At 47.8% G+C, this 12,633-nt stretch overlaps 1 protein-coding gene across 2 annotated transcripts in view; it reads left to right on the top strand.

Moving 5' to 3' along the window:
• The window catches only part of LOC142290775 (olfactory receptor 51E1-like), a 45,944-nt gene extending 34,330 nt beyond the window's left edge, over window positions 1-11,614 (top strand). Inside the window, exons 1-2 of one of the 2 annotated variants that reach the window (XM_075334771.1) lie at window positions 4,900-5,309; window positions 8,161-11,613. In XM_075334771.1, the coding sequence (XP_075190886.1) occupies window positions 8,192-9,160 (969 nt within the window). In that variant the 5' untranslated portion in view covers window positions 4,900-5,309; window positions 8,161-8,191 and the 3' untranslated portion in view covers window positions 9,161-11,613. Of the gene's footprint in view, window positions 1-4,899; window positions 5,310-8,160 lie in introns of those variants that run through there. The other variant, XM_075334772.1, reaches the window with a different exon arrangement.
• The last annotated feature ends 1,019 nt before the right edge of the window (window positions 11,615-12,633 follow it).

Genomic DNA, 12,633 nt, shown 5'->3' with positions numbered 1-12,633 from the left:
GGGGTAATCAGCCGACAGGTGACCCCCCAGCCTGGAGGCTGTAGTGGAGGCCAAGCCAGGTCCATCCTAACAAAGGCAAGGCTAAGGAAGACAGCAGAGGAAAGAGACACTAAGAGAAGGGCACTGGCTTCCACTCTCTGAATCACCCAGAAACGGCGGAGGTCCCTGACAGTGGTTCCAGCAGTCTGAGGGTCCCTACAGCTGTGACAAGAACTGTGAGTAAAGAACTTGAGCTGCACCCTTGAAGTGGTCTCTGTTATTTCCGCTGCATAGACATTCACAAGCACCAACTGTGCCCCGGGCATTGCTCCACCTGTGGGGAGCAGTACTACCATTGCTGCCATAATATCATCCCGGAGGCCTCACACAGCAGCGGCGGCTTATTAGCCGCATACCACAGGTGGCGTCACGAACACAACCATTAACAAGCAAGCCACATATCCTACTGACACCCACCAGGGCCACGGAGCCGGGCCCAGCCACCACTGACTACCACCGGACTAGTCCGGCCCGGCACCGAGTGTCCCATAGCCCTGGGGTGGGCGAGTCACTCGCACGGCCGTCCGTCATCACAACCGTCGGAAAGGGGTATATTTACTGGGGGTTTTGTTGTGTCGGTGACGCCAACTGTGGGTTGCGGTGAGGGATGGTGATACCGCCGCTGCCTGTTGATGGGGCGTCCGGGGCTGGTGTAGCGGGGCAGCAGGATGGGATCCCCTCCACGGGTAGGGGAGGCGTAGTCCCGGGAGCCATGGTCGGTACACGGGAGTAATGGCTGCTGAAGGTGGTGTGCCGGGTTGGACCGGGGGTCAATGTGTACTGCCCCGTGCTCGGCGGCAGCCGAGCCGCTCGGTCCGGACCTTCAGTGGGTGGCTCGAAGGTCTCCGGACCCAGGGGTCCTGCGGTCACTCCAATCAAAAAGGGAATTGTTTGTGGTTTGGGGACGCAGTTGTACGGCCGGAGCCGTGTTAAGTTCGTGACGCCACCCACGGGATGTGGTGAGGTTGGACACCACCGCTGCTGTTCCGGGTCACCCAGGGAAGATGGTATGCAGCAAGTTGTTAACCCCTCCGTGGGCAGCGATGGTGGCCCCGGGACCCATTGGGGGTGCTTTGGTGGTGCAGGGAGATGGGCGGCCAGAGGGCACTGGTGTACTTACTATTAGAATGAAACACTCGAGTCTCTGGTAAACCAAGATGAAAGTGGTCGGTGCCTGCAGCCGGCTGCAGTCTGGTCCTCCACCCGGTTGGTGGTCTCTGCCTTTCTCTTGCACCTGTTTTGTAGTATTGGACTACCTGCGCTTGCAACTTTCAGGAGTCCGCTCCCCGGCTTGATGTGGCCGAAAGAGCCCATTTGCCCACAGATGCTGGCCCGTGGGATCTCTGAGCCTTGGCGGTGGCTGCTTATCCTCCTCGTTGGGCTGTTGTCTTCTATGAGGAACTTTGGGTGGGAAAGGACCTCAAGTCCAGCCCGCAATCAGTTAATTAACTCAGTCCGGTAGCTTCTGGACCTCGTTTCAGGGTCTGAGTACCCCCCTTGTGCTCCGGTTTCTGAGTCGGCTCCCCGGGTCGGTACCGGCAGGCCACTACCCTGCCCCGATCCACCACGGTTCCACCGAGCCGTCTTCCCGGCTCCTGCAGACAGAGGCCTCCATATGCCTCCTAGCCAAAGGTGCCCAGGCTCCTACCCCGGCACCTGTCAGTCAGTCACAGGCCTGTCACACAGGCCTGACCTCCTCCACTCAACTCTCATACTGATCTCTCGTCTTTTCCCGCCTCACGCTCTCCGAACTGCTCGGTGGGCGTGGCCAACCGCCTGACTTCGGCCCCTGGTGTGTCCATCCAGCACTGAGGGAGGTGACTAGGGTTTTATGTGGTTGGCTGGTGCTACCTAGTTAGGGACTGGTGTAATGCAGGGGCTCTATTTGTGACCACCTGGCTGGCCAGGGCGTCACAAATGGTGTACTCACAGTTCAGTAATCACACACAAGTCCAGAGATAAACCAAGTTGACAGTGACCGGCTGCCTTAGGAGGGTCTATTCGGGGCCCACACCCGGGTTAGTAAACAGGTGTCCCTTCCTCCTGCACTCTGTGTTTGTCTCTTCTGTCGGACGACTTCGCATGGAACAGAGAAGTCCAGTCCCGGTACCGTGTATGTTTGGGAGCTGTGGCCCGCGAAATCTGACCCTTGGGATCTCTGTGGGTTCTGATAGACACCCTATCCCCCGCGTTGGGCTTCTGTTTCGCTCTCTGGGCTTCTGGAGAACAAGACCTGAAACCTCGTCCTCTGCTGGTTGATTAACAAGGGGCATGCAACCTTCCTCGTCCTAGGGTCCATGTACCCTGTCTGTGCACGGCCTCCGGACCGGATTCCCGCTGTCGGCACCGGCGGGCCCTGTTCACTGTCTGCCACCTAGCCGGGTTGTCCAAGGGCCCCTACCCCTGACTACACTTCTCAGTCAGCTTCACTACCAAACTCCACTACAACTGTCTTTGACTGTTGTCAAAACTGTTCTGTTGTGTTCGCACCCCTGACACCTCAGGACCCCTAGGTGGGCGTTCTCATCCCACTGGTGTGTCCTTATTATCATGAGGGGGTGGCTAGGCTTTAATGGCTGTGTGTTGTACCTGGGTGTGGGTTTATGGTGGTGACAAGGAGGGTGGACACTTTTGTGGCTACCTGGTTTTGCCAGGGCGTCACAGACAGAGGAGTCTGGAGGAGGACAAAGCAAGATGGAGAGGTACAGACGGGTTTGGAGGAGGACAGAGGAATATGGAGTTAAAAAGGGAGGTCTGGAGGAGGACTGAGAAATATAGTGTATGACTAAGGCGTCTAGAGAAGTACAGAGCAATATGGACTGGAGCAGAGAGGTCTGGAGGATGACAGAGGAATATGGCCTGGGATAGAGAGGGTCTGAAGGAAGACAAAGCAATGTGGAGTGGATCATATTCCTCTGTCCTCCTCCAGACCTCTCTGAAATGGTACAAAAAAGTCTGGAGGAGGACAAAGGAATAGGCAGTGGTACAGAGGGGTCTGGAGGACAACAAATTAATATGGAGTTGAAAAGAGGACAGAGGAGGAAGAGGACAGCGCAATATGAAGTGGAAAAGAGAGGTTTGGAGGGCAATAGAGGAATTTGAAGTAGTAGAGAGGGGTCTGGAGAAGGACAGAGGAATTTTGAATCATATAAAGAGGTCTGGGGGAGGACAGAGAAATATGGAGTGGATTAGAGAGGTCTGGAGGATGACAGAGAAATATGCAGAAGAGCAGAGAGGTCTAGAGGAGGACAGAGGGCTATGGGGTGGCACAGGGAGGTATGGAGAAGGACAGAGGAATATGGGGTGATACCGATGGATCTGGAGGACAACAGATGAACATGGAGTTGAACGGAAAGGTCTGGAGGAGGACAGAAAATATGGACAGGGGGAGAGAGGTTTGGAGGACAACAGAGGAATTTGAAGTGGTACAGGGGAAGTGGTACAGAGAGGTCTGGAGGATGACAGAATAATATGGAGTAGATTAGGGAGGTCTGGAGGATGACAGAGGAATATGGAGTGGAACAGAGAGGTTTAGTGGACAACAGACTTATATGGAGTGGGACAGAGATGTCTGGTAGTCAACAGAGGAATATGGAGTGGGACAGAGAGGTCTGGTAGACAACAGAGGAATGTGGAGTGGGACAAAGAGGTCTGGTGCATGACAAAAGAATATGGAGTGGGACAGAGAGGTCTGGTGGACAACAGAGGAATATGGAGTGGGATAGAAATGTCTGGTGGACGACAGACTTATATGGAGTGGGACAGAGAGGTCTGGTGGACAACAGAGAACTATGGAGTGGGACAGAGAGGTCTGGTGCACGACAGAGGAATATGGAGTAGGATAGAGAGCTATGGTGGACGACAGACTTATATGGAGTGGGACAGAGAGGTCTGGTGCACGACAGAGGAATATGGAGTAGGATAGAGAGCTATGGTGGATGACAGAGGAATATGAAGTGGGACAGAGGAGTAGGAAGGAGACAGAAAGGTCTTACAGGTAAAGAGGAGTTATGAAAAGGAAAAAGGAAACAGGAGTAGACCAAGTGGTACAGATGAGTATGGAGGGAACATAGGAGTCTGGAGAGGACATAGAGATCAATAGATCAATCAGCCAGTACGGGATCACTGATGTCTTGACCAGGGAGTGGGGCTGACAACCTGTCACATATGATTTAGAAACCAGTGGGTAGTCAGCAGTAATAGATATGCCATTTGTGAAAATGTTGGCATTCTGTACAGCACACTGTGCCTGTCGGCGGGGGGGTGTGGGGTGTGTGGGCTCTTGGCTGGCACTCAGCTGGCACAGGGTCAGTTTCCTCATAGTGATTGGCTGTAATGTCCGTTCCCATCAGATAATATTCAGCCACTTCCTCTTTCTCTATCATCGAGCTCCGCACATCTCACAGTCTATTGTTCTCCGTACAGACCCCTGAGTCGCCCACAATCTTGTGCCGAGCTCATGTCATTGTGCCGTCACTGTGGATCCAGCACTTGACATCTTCTGCACTGAGCGTCTTCAGCACTGGACATCTTCAGCACTGAGCGTCTTCAGCACTGGGCGTCTTCAGCACTGGGCGTCTTCAGCACTGAGCGTCTTCAGCACTGGGCGTCTTCAGCACTGAGCGTCTTCAGCACTGAGCGTCTTCAGCACTGAGCGTCTTCAGCACTGGGCGTCTTCAGCACTGAGCGTCTTCAGCACTGAGCATCTTCAGCACTGAGCGTCTTCAGCACTGGGTGTCTTCAGCACTGAGCATCTTCAGCACTGAGCGTCTTCAGCACTGGGCGTCTTCAGCACTGAGCATCTTCAGCACTGAGCGTCTTCAGCACTGGGCGTCTTCAGCACTGAGCATCTTCAGCACTGAGCGTCTTCAGCACTGGGCGTCTTCAGCACTGAGCGTCTTCAGCACTGAGCGTCTTCAGCACTGGGCGTCTTCAGCACTGGGCGTCTTCAGCACTGAGCATCTTCAGCACTGGGCGTCTTCAGCACTGAGCGTCTTCAGCACTGAGCGTCTTCTGAACTGGGCGTCTTCTGAACTGGGCATCTTCTGAACTGGGCGTCTTCAGCACTGAGCGTCTTCAGCACTGGGCGTCTTCAGCACTGAGCGTCTTCTGAACTGGGCATCTTCAGCACTGGGCATCTTCGGAGGTCTGATGTCCAAACAACCAAAAGTCTACTCAACACTTCGGAGAGATGGCTGAGGACCACCGGTGACCTGATGGAGAGGGAAGAGCGAAGTGAAGAAGTGATGGAGAACCCAACAATTGTATAGGTATGAAGTATTGTGAGAGATGTGTACTAGCTGCCTCTGCACAGTAAGGATATTACACAGGATTAGGGGGTGAATACAAATGCACGTCACAATTTTCAGATTAATATTTTTAAATTACTAGAGAAACCCGGTATCATCTCTTGTACACTTGATACTTGATAAGTACTATACCTGTACTTAGTGCTAGTGTACAGAAAATCCATCTACGTTTGTGGCTGTAACGCGAAAAAATGTGGAAAAGTTCATGGGGTATAAATACTTTTCAAGGCACTGTGTATTATTTTATACAGAAGATACCCAGGTTATACCGGCTGTACATATATAATTATATACAGGAGATGTCCAGGTTATACCGGCTGTACATATATAATTATATACAGGAGATGTCCAGGTTATACCGGCTGTACATATATAATTATATACAGGAGATGCCAGGTTATACCGGCTGTACATATATAATTATATACAGGAGATACCCAGGTTATACCGGCTGTACATATATAATTATATACAGGAGATGCCCATGTTATACCGGCTGTACATATATAATTATATACAGGAGATGCCCAGGTTATACCGGCTGTACATATATAATTATATACAGGAGATGCCCAGGTTATACCGGCTGTACATATATAATTATATACAGGAGATGCCCGGGTTATACCAGCTGTACATATATAATTATATACAGGAGATGCCCGGGTTATACCGGCTGTACATATATAATTATATACAGGAGATGCCCAGGTTATACCGGCTGTACATATATAATTATATACAGGAGATACCCAGGTTATACCGGCTGTACATATATAATTATATACAGGCGATACCCACGTTATACCGGCTGTACATGTATAATTATATACAGGAGATGCCCAGATTATACCGGCTGTACATATATAATTATATACAGGAGATGCCCAGGTTATACCGGCTGTACATATATAATTATATACAGGAGATGCCCGGGTTATACCGGCTGTACATATATAATTATATACAGGAGATGCCCAGGTTATACTGGCTGTACATATATAATTATATACAGGAGATGCCCAGGTTATACCGGCTGTACATGTATAATTATATACAGGAGATGCCCAGATTATACCGGCTGTACATATATAATTATATACAGGAGATACCCAGGTTATACCGGCTGTACATATATAATTATATACAGGAGATGCCCGGGTTATACTGGCTGTACATATATAATTATATACAGGAGATACCCAGGTTATACCGGCTGTACATATATAATTATATACAGGAGATACCCAGGTTATACCTGCTGTACATATATAATTATATACAGGCGATACCCAGGTTATACCAGCTGTACATGTATAATTATATACAGGAGATGCCCAGGTTATACCGGCTGTACATATATAATTATATACAGGAGATGCCCAGGTTATACCGGCTGTACATATATAATTATATACAGGAGATGCCCGGGTTATACCAGCTGTAGATATATAATTATATACAGACGATGCCCGGGTTATACCAGCTGTACATGTATAATTATATACAGGAGATGCCCAGGTTATACCGGCTGTACATATATAATTATATACAGGAGATGCCCAGGTTATACCGGCTGTACATATATAATTATATACAGGAGATGCCCAGGTTATACCGGCTGTACATGTATAATTATATACACGAGATGCCCGGGTTATACCGGCTGTACATATATAATTATATACAGGACATGCCCAGGTTATACCGGCTGTACATATATAATTATATACAGGCGATACCCAGGTTATACCGGCTGTACATATATAATTATATACAGGAGATGCCCAGGTTATACCAGCTGTACATATATAATTATATACAGGAGATACCCAGGTTATACCGGCTGTACATATATAATTATATACAGGCGATACCCAGGTTATACCGGCTGTACATATATAATTATATACAGGCGATACCCAGGTTATACCGGCTGTACATATATAATTATATACAGGAGATGCCCAGGTTATACCAGCTGTACATATATAATTATATACAGGAGATGCCCAGGTTATACCGGCTGTACATATATAATTATATACAGGAGATGACCAGGTTATACCGGCTGTACATATATAATTATATACAGGAGATGTCCAGGTTATACCGGCTGTACATATATAATTATATACAGGAGATGCCCAGGTTATACCAGCTGTACATATATAATTATATACAGGAGATGCCCAGGTTATACCGGCTGTACATATGTAATTATATACAGGAGATACCCAGGTTATACCGGCTGTACATATATAATTATATACAGGAGATGCCCAGGTTATACCGGCTGTACATATATAATTATATACAGGAGATGCCCAGGTTATACCGGCTGTACATATATAATTATATACAGGAGATGCCCAGGTTATACCGGCTGTACATATATAATTATATACAGGACATGCCCAGGTTATACCGGCTGTACATATATAGTTATATACAGGAGATGCCCAGGTTATACCAGCTGTACATATATAATTATATACAGGAGATGCCCAGGTTATACCGGCTGTACATATATAATTATATACAGGAGATGCCCAGGTTATAGCAGTGGATGTATCAGTTTGTTTATGCCAATTATGAACAATGCTGGCATCACATGGGCTTCTCTATCAATATATTAATAAATGTGAAATATTCCATTGCCTCCCGATGTATGTTTGTGACACGTGATCATTGTCCCTAAAGCCATCGTTGGTTCCTGGTGGTCTACAATGTCACAGAGGACCATCCTGTAGGTCACACCAACTGCCAGGACCTTCTACTGATCTGTGTCGCACTTTCTCCTCTCTTGCAGAAGATGCGTCTTCTATAACCGCACACAGGACATGTCGCCCATCGCTCCGGCCAACTGCAGCAACTCCAGTGATTTCCTCCTCAGCGGGATCCCGTCTCTGGAGCACTTGAACTTCTGGTTGGGTTTTCCTCTCATCTCTATGTACATCGTTGCTGTTATGGGGAACCTCTCGATTCTCTACATCATCAAGGTGGAGCCAGAGCTCCATGAGCCCATGCACATCTTCCTCTTCATGTTGTCAATGATAGACCTTTTGATTGCCACCACAACCATGCCGAGAATGTTGGGGATCTTCTGGATGGATGACAGGGTGATTGGTTTCGATAAGTGTCTTACCCAGATGTTCTTCATTCATTTCTTGTCTGCACTGGAGTCAGGGATCTTGGTGGCCATGGCTGTAGATCGCTATGTGGCCATCTGTCACCCTCTACGATACTCGTCTATTCTAACCCTTGAGAAAATCTGTAAGATGTCAGCAATGATTGTGGTGAGAGGAACTCTGCTCATGGTTCCCATCCCTCTCATCATCAAGAGGCTTCCACAGTGGAAGGATAACGTCTTGACTCATTCCTACTGTCTGCACCAAGAGGTGATGAACCTGGCTTGTGGAGACATCAGGGTCAATGTCATCTATGGGCTCCTTGTCATCCTTTCGGTCATGGGCATAGACTCGCTGTTCATCTCCTTTTCGTACTTGTTGATCATTAAGGCAGTACTTGGTCTGGTGGAAGAGGCCAGTACGAAGGCCTTCAGCACGTGTGCCGCCCACATATGCGCCGTCCTCATTTACTACATCCCCTTGATCGGTCTGTCCGTCGTACACAGGTTCAAAACCAGCACAACGCCAAACCTTCATATTCTGTTTGGGAATGTCTATCTCCTCCTCCCACCAGTGATTAACCCCTTAATTTATGGGATTAAAACCAAACAGATTCGCAATGGACTAAAGAAGATTTATAGTAAAATTATCCACCAAGAGAAAAATGGCATGAACATCTGATCTAATCGAGGAAGAGACCAAATCATGGACCTCCAGAGAAGACTTAGCAATATCGAGAGGCGGATAATAGACCCAGTGGTCACTTGTTATGTTAGAGATGTTTTTGTAGTCCAATAATGATAGAATTGGAAAAGGAAAGTCTTCCAAAAAATGGCTCTTGTTTTCTCCATAAATGTCCCACCACCTTTACTAGCTGTTTCCCAACTCTTGTCATTTGTTGGAGTACAGTCAGAATGTATACAGATGGTTCCAAAGAATCTATCAGGTTTGGCCAACTTTGTTCTTATTTGTAGGGGCACCTTAAGTCATAAAGATCACCGCTCTTCTACAGGAGTCCTCAGTGCGGTGTGCAGGACAAGTGGTCTTGTCATGGAAAAATTTATGGACAATATTTTGTTTAATTTGGAAAAAAAATTATAGCTCTTGAATTGCATCACAAAACCAAAACTGACGTCAGAAGATCTGATTTCTTACACCATTCTGAAATCTTCCTGTCATGGTTCTGACCCATGGTGCTCTGCTCTCCAGCAGAGCCAGTGTTCTGTTTTGTATTTTGTGCCGGTGGATGGGTGGTTTCCCATCCTTGGTTCCTGTACTGGTGTTAGGAGGGGCCTGTCTCCAGGTCCCTTGTTCCGGTTGATTTCTCTGCTTCATTAGGAAGCAACCTCTACCAGAACGACGCTAGTTGTTGTTCCTGCCTGCAATAAGTGCTCTGGCTCCCGTTTGTGCTTTGATCTTGTCCTCGTACCCCGGACCTGTTGTTGTTACCACTCTCCTCCCAGGACCCTGACTCTGACGTTGTTCCCAGGCTCCTGACCTCTGCCTTGTACCCTGACCTCGGCTCCGCTTTTCCCCAGTATACTTTATGTGACTTTCTGGCTTCAGACCTCTAGCTTGTAGCAAAGAAAAAACGTTTCATCCAGCACTTGAAGATATAGTATCCCAATTCCACGAAATTCACGGACTTGATAAAATAATTATTAATTTTATTGGTGTACAAAAGTACAAATAATTAAAATCATTGCGTTTACGCGTTTCAAGCTGAACAAGGGTTCTTACTCATAGCATAACGTAAGTAAACAAATTATATATACACTAGGTGATAGTAAATGACCAAGACTGCTAGCCCTCTTGGGGACAAATTTAACTCCTTTGTCCAAAATATCTGATAATATCTCATCCTGATACAATATTGGAAGATGTTTTTCAAACGTAAACTTAAGATCCGTATATCAGAGCACATAGATTGATTGCAATCCGGGTACAGGTGCTGTAAAAAACATATGTCTGGTTTATCAAGACATTTTTTTGAAAAACACGGTGGTTGCACGGATGGTCTAAAGGGCCATTTACACGCTGCGACATCGCTAACAATATATCGTCGGGGTCACGGGTTTTGTGACGCACATCCGGCGCCGATAGTGACATCGCAGCATGTGACAGGCAGGAGCGACCTTAAATGATCGCAAAAGAGACAAAATCTTATCTTGGAGGTAGGCTTGATGGTAACCAGGTCTGAGCCCCCAGCATGACCCTAACTCCTTTTGGAGCCCTGACCTTACTCCTCATCTCCCCCACTATTGTGGCAGCATGGAAAACACAATAACAAAACACCACAAAACGACATGGACAAAGGATAATGGAAACTTGTACACTGTACTTAAAACACACAGGAGAGACAATATGTGTACAGGGGAACAATAAAAAAGGGAATGAAGTAACGCACAACAGGGGAAGGTTCACACCACTCAATATCACAACAAAGATCACCATAAACAGGTTCACCAACAAGACCGGAATCGCTGGAGCTTATGCTGAAGCTATAATTGGCACTGAGTAGTGAGATCCAGGATCTTATATAGGAAGTAGATGACTTTGATTGGCAATTGACAGCCTGAGCTCCTAGCAGAGGACCCGAGGTCAGCAGGAATTAACTCCTGCAGGAAAAAGGAGCTGGGCACATTAAACAGCCGACGCCCAGCTCTGACTGAACAACTAAGAGACATCAGGTTGCCTGTCTGGCTCTGCAGTGAGAACACAGCCTGACGCGAAAGGAGGAGGAGGTGAGCTTTGACATCACTTATTGTGAATGGTGAAGCCTGTGTTATCTGCTGTCAGTAGGGATGAGTGAACCCGAACTGTAAAGTTTGGGGTTTGCACTGAACACCTAGTGTCCGGCGCTGAACCACAAACACATCCTTTTCCTTGTACATGTGGTTTCTGGTCAGGCTTGCCATCCAAATAAAGCTTGTAGAAAGGTTGCAGAGCAGTCGATTAGGAAGCTTCTCTGGTGTGGGCATGTCTGGCCTTATCATAGCCATGTCAAGTATTACCATGGCTGTGATTGGCCAGTGCACCACTTGAAAAAAAAAAAAAAATGACGTGGGCTCCCACCCTATTTTTGATAACCAATGCAGGTAAAACACACAGCTGGGGGCTATAACCCTCACCTGGCAGCTTTACCTTTGCTGGTTATCAAAAATAGAGGGGAACTCACTCCCTTTTTCAAGATTGTTTAAATTAATTATTTCAAAAAATGGCGTGCGGTCCCCCTCATTTTCGATAACCGGCCAAGATAAACCAAACAGCTGGGGGCTGGTATTCTCACGCTGGGACATCCCATGGTTATTGGGCTTCTCCTAGCCTTCCAATAACAGCCCACAGCCGCCACCAAAGTGGTGCATCTAATTTAAAATACCTTGTAAGGCCACATCTGGAATATGGGATCCAGTTTTGAGCTCCACATTTTAAAAACGATATTCAGAAGTTAGAGTCAGTTCAGAGGCGGCAACTAGATTACAAGGAATGGAGGCCGCCCGTATGATGAGTAATGGAGGCCGCCCGTATGATGAGGAATGGAGGCCGCCCGCATGATGAGGAATGGAGGCCACCCGTATGATGAGTAATGGAGGACGCCCGTATGATGAATAATGGAGGCCGCCCGTATGATGAGTAATGGAGGCCGCTCGTATGATGAGTAATGGAGGCCGCCCGTATGATGAGGAATGGAGGCCGCCCGTATGATGAGGAATGGAGGCCGCCCGTATGATGAGGAATGGAGGCCGCCCGTATGATGAGTAATGGAGGCCGCCCGTATTATGAGTAATGGAGGCCGCTCGTATGATGAGTAATGGAGGCTGCCCGTATGAGGAGTAATGGAGGCCGCTCGTATGATGAGTAATGGATGCCGCCGGTATGATGAGTAATGAAGGCCGCCTGTATGATGAGTAATGGAGGCCGCCCGTAAGAAGAGGAATGGAGGCCGCCCGTATGATGAGTAATGGAGGCCGCCCGTATGATGAGTAATGGAGGCCGCCTGTATGATGTGTAATGGAGGCCGCCTGTAAGATGAGGAATGGAGGCCGCCCGTATGATGAGTAATGGAGGCCGCCCGTATGATGAATAATGGAGGCCGCCCGTATGATGAGTAATGGAGGCCGCCCGTATGATGAGTAATGGAGGCTGCCCGTATG

This window comes from Anomaloglossus baeobatrachus, chromosome 2 (genome assembly GCF_048569485.1).
Source record: "Anomaloglossus baeobatrachus isolate aAnoBae1 chromosome 2, aAnoBae1.hap1, whole genome shotgun sequence".
Lineage (NCBI taxonomy): Eukaryota > Metazoa > Chordata > Amphibia > Anura > Aromobatidae > Anomaloglossus > Anomaloglossus baeobatrachus.
This window is presented reverse-complemented; position numbering and strand designations above follow the sequence as displayed.